The 17,975-nt window shown below is 44.9% G+C and overlaps 2 protein-coding genes across 5 annotated transcripts in view; one reads left to right on the top strand and one right to left on the bottom strand.

The window, feature by feature from the left end:
- The first annotated feature begins 552 nt into the window (after nucleotides 1-552).
- LOC128873858 (spondin-1) lies at nucleotides 553-5,407 on the top strand. The gene is made up of 12 exons (XM_054117806.1): nucleotides 553-616; nucleotides 1,823-2,011; nucleotides 2,128-2,312; nucleotides 2,575-2,766; nucleotides 2,897-3,183; nucleotides 3,256-3,659; nucleotides 3,740-3,911; nucleotides 4,002-4,248; nucleotides 4,321-4,504; nucleotides 4,565-4,728; nucleotides 4,813-4,974; nucleotides 5,105-5,407. The coding sequence occupies exons 1-12, from the start codon at nucleotides 568-570 to the stop codon at nucleotides 5,183-5,185; spliced, it is 2,316 nt and encodes a 771-aa protein (XP_053973781.1). The 5' UTR covers nucleotides 553-567; the 3' UTR covers nucleotides 5,186-5,407.
- A 140-nt stretch (nucleotides 5,408-5,547) lies between these two features.
- LOC128873857 (transient receptor potential-gamma protein) overlaps nucleotides 5,548-17,975 on the bottom strand; it is a 69,452-nt gene continuing 57,024 nt past the window's right edge. For 3 of the 4 annotated variants that reach the window (XM_054117802.1, XM_054117804.1, XM_054117805.1), the window contains exons 8-19: nucleotides 15,030-15,200; nucleotides 14,529-14,763; nucleotides 13,254-13,374; nucleotides 12,611-12,871; nucleotides 12,028-12,161; nucleotides 11,819-11,939; nucleotides 11,346-11,541; nucleotides 11,055-11,249; nucleotides 10,673-10,898; nucleotides 9,601-9,972; nucleotides 8,947-9,417; nucleotides 5,548-8,826 (exon numbers count right to left, since the gene is read on the bottom strand). In XM_054117802.1, coding sequence (XP_053973777.1) covers nucleotides 8,663-8,826; nucleotides 8,947-9,417; nucleotides 9,601-9,972; nucleotides 10,673-10,898; nucleotides 11,055-11,249; nucleotides 11,346-11,541; nucleotides 11,819-11,939; nucleotides 12,028-12,161; nucleotides 12,611-12,871; nucleotides 13,254-13,374; nucleotides 14,529-14,763; nucleotides 15,030-15,200 — 2,667 coding nt within the window. In that variant the 3' untranslated portion in view covers nucleotides 5,548-8,662. The remainder of the gene's footprint in view (nucleotides 8,827-8,946; nucleotides 9,418-9,600; nucleotides 9,973-10,672; nucleotides 10,899-11,054; nucleotides 11,250-11,345; nucleotides 11,542-11,818; nucleotides 11,940-12,027; nucleotides 12,162-12,610; nucleotides 12,872-13,253; nucleotides 13,375-14,528; nucleotides 14,764-15,029; nucleotides 15,201-17,975) is intronic. The other variant, XM_054117803.1, reaches the window with a different exon arrangement.

Raw genomic sequence — 17,975 nt, 5'->3', positions numbered from 1 at the left:
GCTATATCGTTCATTTTGACTTTGCTCTTTTTCTCTCTTCGTACCATGCGAGTTTCGAATTAACGACAATTACATAATCGTCGTTGCTCGATGGATGAACTCAGAGGAGATCGTAAAAAGTTAATCTCGCGTGTTTCCGTCTATCTCGGTTCGATTCGTTGTCGAATCGGTTAATATCACGGTATCATCGACCCGCCGATTCTCGGAATACGGTTCGTTATACTCGAGAATTTCGTTAGCGAGCTCTTCGTGCGACACTTTTGTGTACGACGATGGCCCGATTATTATTCTTAATTGCTCGCAATTAACGGACACCATGACTCAAGCGAAATTAGCCAGGGCCGTGAAATCGCGAGGTTACAACGGGAGATAGGGAGCTCGAACGTGCTAGTTGCGAATCGCTTTCTTTTCGCGACTCGTACAAGACACACGATTTATTTCTACGGTTCTCGGCCGATCGCGGCAAATATCGCGACCGTAAAATCTAGCCGTATCTCGCAAAGTCGATGAACCGAACTCAAACAAAACTCGAAGTGATTCGAAGCAATCTTATCGTACCGTATCAATATGTATCTTCGACGAAAGATCGAGACTCGCTGTTTCCGATTATTCATTGGTAGGGTATAGTATAGCGTCTTTGGCGTTCATGTTAACAATAGCTGCGCTAAAAAGGGCATTACGGTCTTCGGAATTTGATTTTGGCCTGTGAAATTTCTTGTGATCCATATCCTTCTCCGATGTGTTCTTGTTTCAAGCGGTCGCCTATGACATCGGCGCGGGCGTTCTACAAACCTACACCTACATGCTGAGAGCGACGATCTCGAAAGCTGCTCGAACTCCCGACCCACTTGCTATATACAACATTTACGCGTAAGCCGACGCATCTCCGATTCTGCTCGAATATTGAATAGTTTGTCGGACGGGTTTCTTACCGCTGTATTCCATTCATCACGTACGTCCGATAAGATTCGTTACTTGTCGTTCCGATCGTGTTTAGTGTATCCCCGGATGTACAAACTCCCGCGATAAATACTTTACTTGGAAGCGAAAGATTTATTACGGGAACAAATAAAACGATTGATTGAAAAACAAACATTTTGCGACAAATTGCTTGTACACAGATAAAAAAAGGGAAGTCTGTTTCTAAACACCGACGATTAATTTCATTTAAATTATAACAAAATTGTAAACAACATTCGAATAAAAGTTATACCCGTTGATGTATAGAAAAAATCAACTGTTTTCCATGCAGCAACCTATATATTTCGTATTTAATCCCAACGCGTCAGAGTTTCTCGGAGTTCGTCACGGTCAGTTAGATCAGCGCGCGTCTTGTAACTTTGTCCCTTACGTCATCATACATATATTTCAAGGAAACGCGAAAAACGAGACTATCGCAAGCTGTTGTTTTCGTTCAATCGGGAACCAATTGTCGCGGAAACTCCTCGTATCGTCCGCGAAGGTAACCGGATCGCTGAAACTGGACGCGGGCGCGGCGGAAGTGTTTGCTCGGTTCAGGAAGCGTGAGCAAAGTGACATCGATTCCCAACTTTCGATTTCCTGGTCGATCGAGAACCTATTCCCGAACGAGCCTCGGACATGCTATGATTGTCTGTTGGGAAATGCGTGTATTCAAAGACGCGACCCCGTAATTATCGCGTAAGCGGAAGGATCTCGCGATTCCATCTACGCCTTTCAATTCGCTTGTCTATCGCGTACAACATCCGTCGAGTCGAATCATTCACTTTTCTTCGGTTCATAAAGTTTTGTATAGTTTTGTATAACCGCTGATTTAGGGACAAGTTCGACTCGATCGTTTCAGGCTGCACCATGTTGTTCCTGACCGTGACAGCATGTCTACTGATCACGGTTCGAGCAGGTTGCCCTATGCGACCGACCCCTGATCAAACTTCCGCCAGCAGAACCACAGGCGACGGTGGCTACAGGATTCTCGTTAGCGGCGAGTCCAACAAATATGTCCCAAATGCTATTTACACGATAAGTTTGCAAGGTAACGTTGACTGTTTCCTGTTCCTGGACTTTTCTGTACGTTACAGAGATCTGTGATATTACATCGAACCGACAGAGTTTCATTTTTCGCACAATTTTCAAATACGTCAATTTCAGGGTCGAGGACCCACGAAAGATTGCAACAGTTTACAAGATTTACGGTTTCGGTGCACTCTCAGCATGCCCCGAATAATCCAGCCATACGAGTCGGGTACTTCCAGCTATTCCCAGATTCGCTGACCACCTTCAACGAGGACTGTGTCAACACCATTTCGGAAGCCTCCGATTTCCCCAAAACGGAGGTAAACAAACCATTTTATCCAGTTTGTCACGAATATTTCGACTGTTTTTGCTCCCTTTCCTTCATCCGACGCGTTATATTCGACGCGAGTCGAGACGCAACGCGGGCATGGAAATTGTCGGAGAGGCCGATCGCGAATAAATTCACCGTTTTTGGCTGTCAGCCAAAAGTCGGATGGTGTTTGATTCTGTAGATGTTACCGTGGCTGCAGCCCGCAGATTTCCGCGACGAGTCGGTATAACGTTTCTTACCGCTTGGCGTAGGTCCAAGTGATGTGGAGGGCACCGCCGCCTGGATCAGGATGCGTTATCTTTACGGCCATGGTCTTGGAGAATAATGTACGATGGTACGCCGAGGATGGCGGTCTAACCAAGACCTTCTGCGAAATGGGACCTAAAGAGGTGGAAGTCTTAGACGTCGACAAGTGCTGTGCCTGTGACGAAGCAAAATATTCGGTGAGCCCGATCAACATTTTATAATACATTTAACGAAGAAACAAACATGCCGTATTTAATTACAAACCGTAGAGCTAGAACCGTAGCTCGCGTTAAGGATGTTCCAACGATTCGTATAATTCTGTACCAGCTAACTTTGGAGGGAATTTGGTCGAACGTGACCCATCCGAAAGACTTTCCGTTCTCGGCTTGGTTGACCCACTTCAGCGACGTGATCGGCGCGTCTCACGTTCCTAGCTTCTCTTTTTGGGGCAAAGACCACATAGCCACCGATGGCTTCCGGCAATTGGCCGAGTGGGGCTCGGCATCGGGGGTGGAAGCCGAGCTCAGGGCTAACTCGAATAAATTGAGGACTCTAATCAAAGCTGCTGGACTATGGTATCCCAACGTAAACACTAATACGAGCACCAGCTTCAGGTAACGTTATCCAATAGTACCCTCTATGAAAAACAGAGTTCACAGAGTTACGCTTTGTTCTTCTATCTTTAGGGTAGACAAGAATCACCCCATGATGTCCGTGGCCTCTATGCTGGGACCATCGCCCGACTGGGTGATCGGAGTCAGTAAGCTGAATCTGTGCAGAAAAGATTGCACCTGGACGAAGAGCGAAATCATCGATTTGTATCCGTGGGACGCCGGAACCGACAATGGGATCTCCTATATGTCGCCAAACTCCGAAACGAAGCCGCGAGAGAAGATGAAGCCTATCACGACATTGTATCCCGAAGATCCTAGATCGCCATTCTACGATCCAACTGGGAGACCTATGCTGCCGTTGGCCAGGTTGTACTTGAATAGAGAGAAGATAGTTCCGCGTGGTTGCGACGAGGAGACTCTTCAGCAGCAAGTCACGCAATTGGAAGTCGCCGAGAACACCGAGGACACTTCTAGACGTATGAATTTCTAACGTGTTCACGTTTCATTTTTACATTTCCGTTCTTTTAACGTATATCTCGTTTTGTTTCGAACAAAGCCGAGTGTCAAACCACGGAATACACATCATGGTCAACTTGTTCGGTGACTTGCGGCAAAGGATTGAGAATGCGTACCAGGTCCTACCTGATGCCTGAAAAAGCGAAAATGTTCAATTGCAACAGACAGTTGGTTTCGAAGGAGATGTGCGTCTCGTCCATTCCGGAGTGCTCGTGAGTACATATATCGCAAAGGAAAACCAAGTTTGTTGATCTTGTTTGCGTAAAATATAAAGAGCAATAAGTCTGAAAATACAACTTCAGAGGAGAAGAGGAGCCGAATGAGAGGGACTTGCTTCCCGTAAACCACTCTTTCTGCGAAACCAACGAATGGTCCGCGTGGTCCGAGTGCTCCTCTACTTGTGGAATAGGGATGAAAACAAGAACGAGAAGATTCAAGGACCGCATGGGTCGTAAACGGTGTTCTCATGTTGCCATCGTCGAAAAAGAAAAGTGTATGGAACCACCCTGTCCCCCCGGCTTGGAGGAACACATCGATCCTGCGTGCAACGTACGTTCTATTTAACTTTATCTTTGGACGTTTCCTTAAATCAATTATCGGTGCTTGTATTTTTTTGTTAAGGTGACGGAATGGTCCGATTGGTCACCGTGCAGTGCTTCCTGCGGAAAGGGAGTGAAATTGAGAACCAGGCTGCTGATGGTCGAACCATCGCAACAACACAAGTGTTCCTCAAAGACGGAGCTAGTTCAGCAGAGACCGTGTTTGGAGCAGGCTGATTGTACTTTCGATATGGCAACCGCTAAAGGTAATACCGTGGATATTTCTATAATTTTCATTGAATATCTCGAGTATATTTTATTTTTAGTGGTTTGCATGGAGCCCGTAGACCCTGGACCTTGCAGGGGATACTTTCAAAGGTGGTCATTCGATCCTCAAAAGCGGATGTGCGTACCATTCGTCTATGGTGGCTGCAAGGGTAACAGAAACAATTTCTTGACCGCTGAAGAGTGCACCAACACCTGTGGCATAGTGAGTCAAGTTTTCTTCGATAATTTCCAACGACATCGAGCCGCCCCAAAGAACAAGTTTCAAGTAGAGTAATGACCTGTTTAGGTTCGAGCGATCCTTAGCAGAGAGTCCCTGAACAGCACTAATCCTCAACAAACGTTTCAACCTCTAGCATCGGTGAATTGCGTTATGACTAACTGGTCGCCTTGGTCACCTTGTAGCGTCACTTGCGGTGCCGGCCGTGTCACCAGTTATCGCACCATTCAGGTACGACGTTTCAACATTCGTTCAACGCCTCGTAGAGTCGCGTTTTTTTCATAAATAAATTCTCGATAAAATGCAAGGGTTACTTCTGTATATTAAGAATCTTCTTGTAGAATTGAATCTGAATTTTCAGCAAGAAGCACTAAACGGCGGGAGTCCTTGTCCCAAGAAGTTGACCCGTCGTTCCCGATGCCAACTTGCACCGTGCGATTAGCTCTTGGAATAAACACGAATCGAGACCAATACTACCGAAGCAACAAATATAGAAGATGGGGAATTCGAAGCAGATTCGTACGAATGCTCCGTTGAAAGATAACGGTTCGTTACTCTATCCTGTATCACTCTTAAATGAAAACAACGTGACGTTTAATTTTCTACGAGTTGTTGGGTATCGAATAAACCGATGTATCAGAATAAATGGTATTTTATTAATGGTCGTTCGTGATCTTATTCTCGGTCGAGTTATCCAAATACGCAGGGTTGCGATGGCAAACGAACGTAATCGATTTGCTCGCGATAGATGGAATTAATCTCTTTTATCCCGTTCAACTTTTCGGTCATTGACAAATTATACCAAGCAAATGTTCCGCAACTGAGACAAGAGAATTCTTATATGCTTTCGTGGCTACGGAGAAACGTGTACAGTACTCGTCGACGTAAGATCGATCGTACTGTTAGTACAAACGAGCTCTACGGTCTTTTCGATATTAATCTCTTCGACTAATCGTACCTTTATTTCTTGATCGATTTTTCGATCTTCTTCTATCGATTCGTAACCGTTTAACATCGATGTCTCGGTTCGTACTTTGATGATTGTACAAAACTCGTATAGCTACATATGTATATCAAATACTCTTATGGTTTTGCGATAATTCAAAATTTCCACTAAGCTTCGAACACCTAATTCTGAAGTCCGATCCTGTTCCGAACAGGATACGTTTAATTTCGATTTTGTAAAAAAATTCCGTAAAATTCGCGTAACTATTATTCGTTTTTAAAGGATACGATCTATTTTTGTTCGCTGGCTTATTTCGTTAATAAAACAGTTGGTTCCGTTTTGTGTTTGTTCGGTTGATTTTTTGTCTGTTCATCGTCGACGATCTCTTTTCATTTGATTTTCCTATTTTTTTTTTTTTTTTTTACAACAATAACCGCTCACAATGTAACATTCACTACGACTTTTGCCAAGTGGACATCTATCTTTACATTGACAATAATAATCTCATTAATAATACACGTAGGCGGTATAATTACTAGACGTACGACCTGTCAGGATCGCGATGAAGTCGAATCGTTTTCCGACTACGATTTTCTCAGCGTGTTACCTCGGTCCTGGCAGCGCGTTAATATTAATAGTACTTATTATTATCATACGTACACGTAATATCTAGGAAGTAGTACGGATCTTCGTCTCTTTTAGGCCTCTACTCGACTATACTACGGCCATTTTTTTGGTCGTGACACTGTTACCTCATCTTCCTTGCTACGTGAACCACCAACGGAACATTTTTATAAACATTAAGAACAAAGTCCGTTAAAATATGCAACACGACGAGTCACGTGAAATGAAAGAAATTGTTTTCGATAGTTTCGTGTGTTCCGACTTCCTTGAAAGTTGAAGGCAATTCTTCCCTGTTCGTTTTTCACCCGCCGTCGCTGTCAGCGAATTTCAGCCATCGACGATTCCATTAGAAAACGAATATCGACTAGTCGAAGATCCATTGCCCTAATTTTCAAGCACCTGAACTATCTTCTTCTTCTATTCGATAAATACCGTGCAACGTCGATCAATCGAAATGATCGGTGAAGACGATAATCGAACGATTGCATCTTTACGCGGTGTAGTCATGTCGGACACAGTGAATTCGACATAAGGAAACGTGTTTTTCTTTTACTCCAATGACGATCGATAGAGGGAAATAAATTTTCCTGTTCAACCGAGCATTAGAAGAAGAGGTTTGTTCCGTTAACGCAAAAAAAAACGTTTGATTAGATGTTTGACTAGATTTCGTCGAATACTTGAAATAAAAAAGTAAGAAACCCCAAGTCGTTTCGGTATACGATACAAAATCTTCGATCTTCGGTAGACCAGCTTCCTGAAGCAACTAGGATAATAAATTAAGTATATGCGAGCCTGCTAAAACGATGATAACAATTTTCTCCGATCTATCATTAGTACTAATACAATTGTCTCTTATAGTTTAACACGCCATCGCGACTCTGGTCCGATTAAAATCAACTGGCCGTTCAAGGATAACGAAGCGTTATGTTCACCACACCATTCGATTAACCCTTTAGCATGTTTCCCTGCGCAGAGCAGTGGTTCTTAACTTTTTGAGCTCATTGTCTTAATGCAATTTAATTTAAAAGTTTCGATCGACGAGTAAAATGGTGGAAAAAAGGTGCAGAAATCGTATCGTATCGGCTCGCGAAAGACTATCTAAATATCTATCGATCATAGTAACAATTTCCAAAGAATTATAGGTCCATCGCCAGATATTTGCGGTACAATGCAGCTGGCTTCGCAAATCAAGAATCACTGCTATAGAGATACGCTATTTGGTCATGATTTGTAGTAGGGGGAGTGGTCTTGAGCAGCCAGTTGATCGTCTCCCCAACTCTAAAGTAAACTTCGTTTTCTTCTCTTTCGTACGAGATCGTCTGACTAGTGCTGACTAGACTGTTACCGTCAACCCACTTGTCCCTTCCATTCTGGCAGTAGTAGTAGTAGTAGTAATAGTACTAGTAGTAGTAGTAGAAGTAGTAGTAGTAGTAGTAGTAGTAGTAATAGTAGTAGTAATAGTAGTAGTAGCATCAGCAGCAGCAGGTCTTAGAATGACGCGGAACGGATACAATCGTTTCCAACGTTGTGGTCGTTTCGAAGGATACCACTTTCGAGTCCGCGACAAATGAAAACACTCTTGTCTGGCCCGATATTTCTTCTCGCGGTACAAAATCGTCCGACGAACGACATTTGCTTACGAGCGACGCCACGCGATTTAAAGATAAACGCTGGTCCTAAACAATATTTTGGTTTTAAATCGACAAAGTTGACTTCTACGATGCGATCTCGTAAAAAAAGGAGAGAAGACTGCGAGAAAATGAGCCCAAGATAGGATCACTGCGTAAACGTTCCTGGATATCGATGATCGCAACGAAAGTTTGGTCGTTTTCAGTTAATCCTAACACGTTCTGCTCGAGGAAACTTTTTTCGTCTGAGAAGGATTCGCACTTCTAACACGCGTCGTTAAGCAACGACGTTCTGGCTCGTTGCTTGGAAACGCTTTCGAGCCCATGAATCGCGAAAGCTAATCTCCCCGTAAGTGGGAAAGTTGTCGCGATCGACGAAACACGTCGCTCGTATTAATGTCGTGCTTTTCGATCGAAGAGAAGTGAAGATGACCTATCGATGGATCGACGAAAGGGCGTTGTTGACGAGACTCATTTATACGATAGATCAATTTTTCTATAGTTTCGTGCGTCGTCGCGAGTAAAGGCATCATTGTGCGTGTGCCGCCGCCGCCGCCGCCGCCAATGACGACGACGCAATCTTTCGTGAGATTCCGTTTCGATCGATGTCGTCGTCCCAGCCTTGAAAGGCTGGTGGAAACAAAAAAGAAAACTTGCGAACGTCCGAGTCGTTTCCTCTTGGCTAGCTGACGCGTCGCACTTGAGCGACCGATGGATCGTTTCAAAGCCACCCCCCGGACACGTCGTGGCCTGATATCAGCTCGATGCCTGGAAGTCGCTGTAACTGCGTCGCGGACCCATTTCTTTTCATGGTTACCGAGATCGAACCACTGGCGATCATGCTCTCCTCGGTCGTTGACGGCGTTAGCGGAACAGCGGTGACCACTGCGATACAGAAACGAGCGATTCTTTTCACAGGTGGTAGCGGAATAGCGTAGCGGAATATCGTCGGTTTTGACAATATTTCAGCCAACTAACGATGGAACCAGCGACGTCTGAACTCACCCGATTGCTCGCTGACGCTGACACCTTCCGGCGTGTCGATGCTAGGTTGTTGACTTTGCGTGCCCTCGTGCCTTCTCGGTAGGATCGGTTGCTGGCTTAATTCTGGCGCCCTGGTCGGTACGCTGCTGGCTCTGTGCAACGGCTTCTTCTTCGACACTCTCGAATAGAAGGCCAAGGCGATCGGATTCAACGGATTCGAACCGTTGGTACTTTTCGTGGCCGGAGCCGACGATCTGGACGCTGAGAATTTCTTCCGTTTCTTTCGCAATGCCGCGAGAGCGCCCAGACCATGGGCGAATACGTGATGCGCCTCGTGATGATGCACATGATGCGAGTGATGGGAATGGTGCGGCTGAATCACTTCGTGGCCAGGAGTTTCCAAGGAAGACTTCGAGTCCGTGGAACCTTCCGACCTTGAACCGCCGTCCTCAAACGTCGGCGAATACACGGAATCCTCCGAACGAGATCTACCTAGGGAAGCGAGAACGTTTGCCTTTCAATATTCGTCGTTCGTCGATATATTGAAACGCGCGCGTGACTCGTGTTCCGATGACACGTAGAATATCGTATCGGGTACACCGGGTGTCGCAACTTTTAATAAATTTATCGAACCGAACAGCAAAAAGAGATTATTCGATTAAACGTCTAACTTACCGATTAGCCTGGAAACTCTGCCAGCCTTGGCCGCCTCGATAATATTTTCCCATCGTTTCTTGCTCGAGCTTCCTCTCGTCCCGCGACATTGTCGCCTGGTACCTAGTCCTGGTACGCTATTTGTGCTCGTGTGATGAGGACTTCTCCTAGCGGTGGTCCCGGGCGCAAATATGCCACTCAGAGTCGAGCCAAATATGTCGTGAGAGTTCTCGTGTTGCGACTCCTGAAGGGACGCTATGAATTCGTCGACCGGTGGTAGACTGCCGCTCCCGCTCGGTTGAGGGGCGATATTGAAGCCCTTCATCAAACGGCGTTCCTTCTGACGGTTCTTCTTACCGCCCGAACCTATGGACAGCTCTTTAAGGCTACCGTCTATGGAGCAAACAGAAAGCCAACGACTATGCTCAAGCAGCTACTACAAACTGAAGGAAACTTAAGGAAAACAGGCGTGTAATTGGCGAGCTAACGGCGCGTATTTGATCGATGACACGAAACAGAGCAAAATAAAATTGATAATTATCGTTTACCGATTCTTTTGGATGTACTACAGGTATGTAGATGCGCGTTGCAAGAAAGTTATTATTTCCAACGAGTTTCAAAACAGACAGTTCTTCGAGATCGTTTGATTCCGCTTCCAACGTAATTCGTATCCGTTAACCAGTCTGTCAGCCAATGACGATGAACGACATGTTTTCGGCGTACAAGTTGCGAAGACTTCCTAGTTTTAAGTTGGACGTAGTAACGACAACGTAATATCCGCACCAAACGATCCTTAATCGCATTAATTAGTCTCCCGCAGTTTCGCGGATGATTAATAGCGTTCCAGTAACGAACTTCGGAACTTTCATTTACGAAAGATGAAGTTTGCTACTCTTCTAGCGATCCCCTTCGCAATTTTGTATTCGTGGCGTAGTAGACGCTGCCAAGTCCCGCTTCGTGATCGTGCTAAGAGCTTGCCAATGTTCGTGGGCGTATGTACAAGGAACGCAAAGGATTCTCTACCAAACTATAGAAAACCGAAATAATTTGCACTAGCAAAAGAAATCGTTCCTGTCGTGCAAAATGGCCTCACCAGTCCCAGCGCCGCTTGCCGTAGACGTGTTCATGCCGGAGTTCTTCAGGATCTCGATCAGCTCGCAACGAAAAGCGCTAATATCTTGCTTGATCTCGTTCACGTCGTCTTCCGTCACGCCTTCGCTCTCAGCCTTCCTCTGTTCCACCGTCACGTACCGCCTCACCAGATTTCTCATGATGCTTTGGTACCGAATGTCTCTTTCGGAAGCTTGCTTCACCTTCCTCTGCGAACAAACAACAAAAGGTTTGGTTAGAAACGACATTCGAACCAAACCTTGCCTCTTTCGCACGATTTTCAGTATACAATTTCACACGTTGATCTCGTATATGCACGTTTACATACACATATTCGTCAAAGAGTTAATTAAAATTAGCCTCACTCTGATAGTTCGCATGTGTTCCTTCTTGGCAGCTCTACTGTGGCCACAGAGCTTTCGATACAACCACTGTACCATGTACCATATGCTCTTCGGGGTTGGAATGATGTTGAACGGTGGCGGAACCGTTCCACCTTCCTCGAAGTAGCTAATCCAGAGCTTACTTCTTGCGAACTTCCATTCGACGTCCGCGCGTTCCTGAGTGAAATCAGAAAACGAACGTTATCCCGCAAACGCTGATTCGTTCTTCGTTCGATTCTACGATGTTCTGGGGCTAGAGTTTAGTTCACTCACGGAGATCAATTGATAGGAATGGTTCATCATGGCGATTAAAAGGTTCAACAGGACGACGATGTTGATCACCGAGTACGTGCCGAACATAAGCATACCCCAGAATCTGGTGAACGATTTTATGCCGTCCAGCTCGAAACTCTCGAGGTCGATCAGCCCGAACACGGCCCAGAAGAGGGTTTGCGCGGTTTCGAATAGGCTGGTGAATGGAATTGTACAACGTATTATTCAAAATCCTCGCAAACTTTAAGAAAACGTGCACGTGTTATCGACCCCTTCGTGCCCTTCGTATCGTTTTCGACAAATGCCAACTCACAGACAAATTGTGTCGCAAAGAATAATAAGTTTGCAATCTCGAGCAAGTTATCGTTTACTTTACGTTAGGAACGTAAAGCGACATTGTAGTTTGAATTATAGTACAAGTAATAACGATAAACACGAAATTTGGTAGTTATTCTTAAAACTCTATTACGTACTTTGCGAAACGTCGCCAAACGATGCAAGCATTCGAATCGGCCGGGACGCTGGCATTGGGAGAAAAAGATGGACAACGTTTCTTCTCCATGACAGCGTAGTACCAAAGCAACTGGTTCAGACCTATCAAGCGTGATCGTTTCGTCAGTAATTTTATTTAACCGGTGCACCAGACGTGTATTTAAAGAAGCGGTTCGACCAATCCGTTTACCGCAAGAGAATGCGAACAGCACCAACACGTAGAGGAAGAAGAATTTCATAATGTCCATCACCATTCTGGACAAGGAGACCTGCAGGGGGCCGAGGTGAGGATTCACGGAGAAAATGTAGACGAGCTTCAAAGAGCTGGAAGAATATCGCACGATTTTATACGCTCTACGTTCAGTTATGCGTTGCGATAAAAGGGCGTGGAAGTGTCAAGGCCGTGGTTGCCTTTTAGTAAAGTAGAATTAACGATGAAAGAGAAATCCCTAATTATCACCGACGGGAATTTGCGCGTGGACGCGCCGACAGCGCGTTTCGAAATGCGAAAATTTGTAATTACCGTTCTAATTAGGATCGCGGAGCGTCACGCATCACGGAATTGCACGAGCGAAAAATTCTTCGATACGAGCAGAAGTAATTTCTCGCGGTTTACGCGCAGCGTTGGGCGAAATGTTATCGAAAACATCGCGTTGATAAAAAAAAAAAAAAAATAGAAATTCGTCCAAGGCATTTCTGTTTCCTTTTCAATAAAAATTTCTATCACCTACGGCTGCTACAAGTACGTAAACGTTCTTTGAAACGATAATGACCTGAATATATTGGCAGCGGAGAAGAGACCCTCGGATATGAGCATGGGGTCCCACGTGTCCCATTCTTCGCGATGCAACTCGATCATCTCCTTCTGGACTCTGTAGTAAGCCACCACCCTTAGCGCGACGGTTGCAACGTACAATGAGTTTGTGACGAAGTCGATCACGTTCCACATGTCGTTCACGTACTCTTCGAGTCCAACGTCCCACAGTTGTTTCACCTCGGACCAAATCAAGCCGGATACCCAAGCTAGAATGAACCTGCAATACACACAGCTTCTTTCGTAGTGTCTCGATAACGTCGATCCGATTTTCGCGATACTATCGGTTGGGGTTCGTACCTCGAGACATCAAAGTTTTCGGGAAACGCAATTTCGAATGCTCTCGTCTCTCTTCCTTTTGACCCGTCGCGTCGACTCGAGCGGAAGTCACCTCGGATAATATCGCGAGGAATGAGAAGGTTCAACGAATTTAACCGGATTTTCACTTTCCGATGTGTTTACACTTTATTCGCTCGATTACTTCTGTTTACGTTTAGGACGGTTGCACAGTTGTACGTTTTGTTCATCATTTAAGGCAAGGATTATCGAAAACTGTGTGGATAATTGAAACAATCGCCAAAGAATAAAAATATTTTTCTTACCATTCAACGATCGTCGGCGCAGCGCCCCTTTTCGTCGGCGCTTGTTCCTGTTCCACGACGTCCTGGCCTGTCCAGCCGCCAATCACGCTTTCTATTCTTTGACTAGCCAAGATCAACATGACTGCAAATAGATATATGGGCCGGAATTAAGGTCTAGGATAGCAATATGTACCGAACTTTATTCCTCGTGGTGCCGCAATTGAACGCGAACCAACGATAAAAAGAAAAAGTAAAACTTTACCAAATTTTGTCTTTATTAGAAAAGATACGAACCAATTTCGCGTATTCGATGATTCATGATCAGTATGACTTTGGCTTCTACCAACGTTCTTCCGGTGCACAGAGCACCGAATATGAAAGAAACTATTTAGTTTGTATGTATCTATCTATTTCGCGCTTCTTGACCTCATTTTCAGTGACGTATTTTACCTTTCGGCACGTCCAGGAACTCAAACATCGGTACTCGCTTCTAAACAGTTTACAAATACCTCTCAGTACCGTGGCTTACGAATATCTCTCGCTACCGATAATAGCCGCGTAGTAATGCTCCAAATTTGAGTCATCAAGCATCGTTAAAGCAGGAACGATAAACGATTCGTACGTTGGCGGAGAGGAAACGCTCCGGAGCATGGTTTCCCACTGGAACCCGTGATGTCGTTCTCGTTGTCCTCGAGTCGCATTTCTTTTTTCACCGCTCTGTTGCACGTTGGCTACTTAAACGGCCCGAGATTCGATCGAGGTTTACCGGAGTCTTTGTCCGTAGATTTGCTTCACTGTTATTTTCGCGAAGAGAACCAACGTGTTCGAACGTTTTCTCGCGAAACACTCTTCGACGGAGGTTGTAGGAATTTAACGTGACCGCAGTTGGAAACTCGGCCGCGGATAGGACCGCTTCGGGAACGATCTCGAGTGTGCTAATTCAAAGGACTAGCCAAAGAGACGAGCACCGAGAGGACGGAAAAGCGTAATTGACCCGGAAGTTGAGCTAACGATATTTTGAGTTACGAGCAACGGACGAAGGTAATGCACTCTCCTTGAGGTCATGTAGACGAGAATGCGAGACATTCTCAGGAGATTATTCGCGAATAATTCGGTTAATCCTGAGGCACTGGCGCAGGATTACGTTCGCATAGCAATCGATTGCACCGTTTAAACATTGTTTTAAACAATTTCACTTACAGCATCGTATTTCAAAGTCAAAGTGTAACCGTTGATCGTGATTTGCTGTCATGCGTTAACCTAGTAGATATTTTGTTCGAATCCAAGGTAACTTACAAAGAAACGTGAAGTAGGATGCCGAGTGACAGATGAATTTGATGAACGGCTTTCTCATGGTCTGGCCCGCTACGCTGTGGGGTGCGATGATATACGCTACGCTGAAGAATGGAAAGAGAACACCGATACGGACGATCTCTAGCGCTTGGAGGACCATGTTTTTCCGTCGGAAGCCTGGAAGGCCCTCGTACCAGATCGATGCCAGAAGCTGCTGCACGTTTGGGTGCGCCACGAACTGGAAATTTTGGGATAATCTAATATCGGTCGACAGTTTCCGGTCACGTCGCTAGGAAATTGTACTTATTACGACCTAATCTCGGATTTAGGATCCGTCGCGAGCCATCTCTTCGATGCTGACGAGATTACATCGATGCTTTCCTTCGTAGGAGTCTCTTTGGGACTATTCGTTTCAACTTTTCGCTCGAATTGAACCCGACGAAACTAGCCACCGACGGAAGGTGTCAAATATTTACCTACTCCGTACGGACGTTTGACCGTTACCTTTTTCTGTCTGAACTTGATCGCTAGTTTCAGACGATTCAGATGCATTCTCTCCCCGTGTTCGAAAGCCGGCCCGGTGGGATCGTGATTCAGCAAGATTTCCAGCTCCTTGGAACTTCTAGTGTGATCCAGCAAGGCAGTGGCGAAGTCTTGGCACTGTCTTCTAAGCTCCTGAAAACAGAATGGTAGCGTTGCGCACCAGATAGCCCCGAACGAACTTTTGCGAACAACGACAAACTCGCAAAGAGGTTCTCCCGAAGCATTTATAACTTTCATCGGCAGAAGTTTCTTTCTCTGGACACTTGAACGCAGGTGCGACATGGTCGCGAAACTTCTTCCTAAGACGCAGGTAACCCGGAAGTCTGGAACGTCGCGTCGCGTCGCGTCGCGTCGTCTCTCTCTCGAGTGCGATCAAATGCACCTTGCATTCCCTGGAGTACCTTTACCCGAGAAATTTCTCTACGGAGGACTCCCAAACGCCCGCGCCGTTCCATTATTTTAGGAAAAATTTTGAAAATTAAACGCTGAAAACGTTGTAACAGAACATTCCTGATATTAATTTAGTCCAGACCACGATAATAATTTATTTCCTTTCATCTGGAGTGGATTTAAATTCACAAGCAAAGAGTACAGTATTCAGATATGACGAATAAAAGTAAATACAAAGTAAATAGGTTTCGACGGAATATCGTGGTACGTTTGCGATGAAATTGCGGCTTCTAAAAGATCTTAACACGATTCGATAGACTGTTATTCACAGGGCTGAGAAAAGAACGGAACGAGGCTGTCGGATGTTTTTATCGAACAAAAAGGAGAAGACGGACGAGGATCGAGTTCCTGTAATCTGGGCTCGTTAATCGTTTACCGATCATTCGACAGGCTTGATCGATTCGTCATCAGGAACGATTTGTTTCAGTCGCGGCAACGTTCCGATCCAACTTAGGAGCTCTACAATATCCAAGTTTCGAAACCTTGGAAGAATCTGGAGAAACGATATCCGTACTTCATTTTCGTAATACATATCTATGAAAAACGGAACGAGCTATCGTACCTCGAAGAACGAACCGACCTGTTCTCGGCAAATCAGCGCAATTTATTTCCAACGTTGTCGAAAGAGGAATGGAGTTCGCGGAACAATTCGACGTACGAGCGTCGAAAACAAGGGGTTCGAGGTACCCATTGCGAGTATTCGGTTTGCCGATTCACAAAGGGATCCGTGAACGCGAAAAGAAGCGATCGAACGAAGAGAAAAGTAGGACAGACACGGAGGGATGGAGCGGAACTCCCAACTTCCGTGGTTGTTTTATATTTCTCGAAAATATAATGCCTAATTTGTGTAATGCTGCCGAGGAAACACCGAATACCAGAATTTTCGTTTCAGGTATTACGCGCTTTGAATACTTATTAATATCGACGGGAAACTTCTAATTAAAAATCGTAATCCGTTGAATTACGACATCATACGTCGTTACCCAGTCAAAGAGCAACGGAAAAATATTCGCCAAGTCCATCCGCTTTCAAGGCCGGATTTTAATGATGACGTTATGAAAGCGTAAGTTAGTTTTTAATCTGAAAAAATTGTCGTAATGAAGACGGATGTAATTTTTTCTCTACGACAAACGTCCGAACATTAATCACGTTAATTCTCCTGTTAGCATAAGAAATAATCAGTGTCACTGGAAAGCTTTCAATGTGGAGGGATATCATTTAAATTATGCGAACATTTTGCAATCTTCCGTTTAATTGGAAATGCAATCACAGCTTTTGAGGAAGTAAATGCTAGCTATTCTTTCAAATCTAGGTCATTCTGAATATAGGTTCGATATACATAATTAATTTAATGGTGGTTAAAGACCTATCGAATAATATCTATAATAGTAATAGAAAATTCTTGAAAATAATCAAAGTGTACAAAGGAGATGGTACGTGCGAAAATAATCGAATCAATTCCGTTTGTAATTCAAGCTCCTAATCCATGGCAAATGTCAGGGTTTCGTCAGGAATAGCACGTGTCCCGAAACGGTTAGGCGGCAATGTATAATGAAACTGTAAGAGCACGTGCCCGCATTAAAACGTAGAAACGTAGAAACGTAGAAACGGTTGTAACCGCGCCGGTGGCTCTACGTAGACGTTGTCAGAAGCGAACTAACTTTTAATCGAGTAGAAGAATGGGAACAATCAAGGGACGGAAAGAAACATAGTTGGATTTAATAAACATTCCCGGGTCGTAATCGGCCGCCGCCGAGGAAATCTAGATTCCAGGGTAGATTAAACTTACCGGAGATATGCTCATCGTCGATAAGTGACTTTAACTTTCGGAAGCTGTTCATAGTTCAGTGCGTGCATAATGAAGATTCGCAGAGGGGAGTTACGAGAAAATCGTTGAGAAAGTCTTGGTGGAACGCAAACAGGAATAACGAAAGTTTTCTCTTTGATCGAATTATGGTCAGTCACGAATGCAATTCGCTTTTTAATTTACGATTCTCGTGTTAATTGCCGGAGAGCTGGAGGAGCCGCTTGACTTTATCGATTATTCTCTATTTTCAGACGGAAACGTTGCTTTCTTTCTCGTGGTTCTTTAACCGGAGACTGTGAAATTTAATGTATGCTAAACGTTTTGTATTGAATTATTGTCGAAAGTAATTACAAGGGAAACGTACACGGTCTGGTAAGATCACGGTCATTTTAGATTTCGTTTAGACTCCTACATATGGGGGCTCGTCCGGGATGGGGGGTTACAGCGGCAGAGGACCGGCCAGTGACGATGAACAACAATGCCACGCGAAGGACGGTGGAGCGGGCAACAATGAGGCGTCGAGAGAGAACACCGTTCCAGAAAGAGAGAGGGGAGTACACTCGCGAAAGAGAGCGCACTGCTGTTGAGACGCAAAACCCGTGAGAGAAAGAGAGAGGGGAGTACACTCGCGAAAGAGGGCGCGGCGCGCA

This window comes from Hylaeus volcanicus, chromosome 3 (genome assembly GCF_026283585.1).
Source record: "Hylaeus volcanicus isolate JK05 chromosome 3, UHH_iyHylVolc1.0_haploid, whole genome shotgun sequence".
NCBI classification, from domain to species: domain Eukaryota; kingdom Metazoa; phylum Arthropoda; class Insecta; order Hymenoptera; family Colletidae; genus Hylaeus; species Hylaeus volcanicus.
This window is presented reverse-complemented; position numbering and strand designations above follow the sequence as displayed.

Excerpts from the sequence above, each read along its gene's own strand:
- LOC128873858 (XM_054117806.1), top strand. The coding sequence starts at position 568 with ATGTATCTTCGACGAAAGATCGAGACTCGCTGTTTCCGATTATTCATT. Across the intron at positions 2,767-2,896 it reads GTGACGAAGCAAAATATTCG|CTAACTTTGGAGGGAATTTG; the intron begins GTGAGCCCGATC and ends ATTCTGTACCAG. Across the intron at positions 4,729-4,812 it reads GCACCAACACCTGTGGCATA|GTTCGAGCGATCCTTAGCAG; the intron begins GTGAGTCAAGTT and ends TGACCTGTTTAG.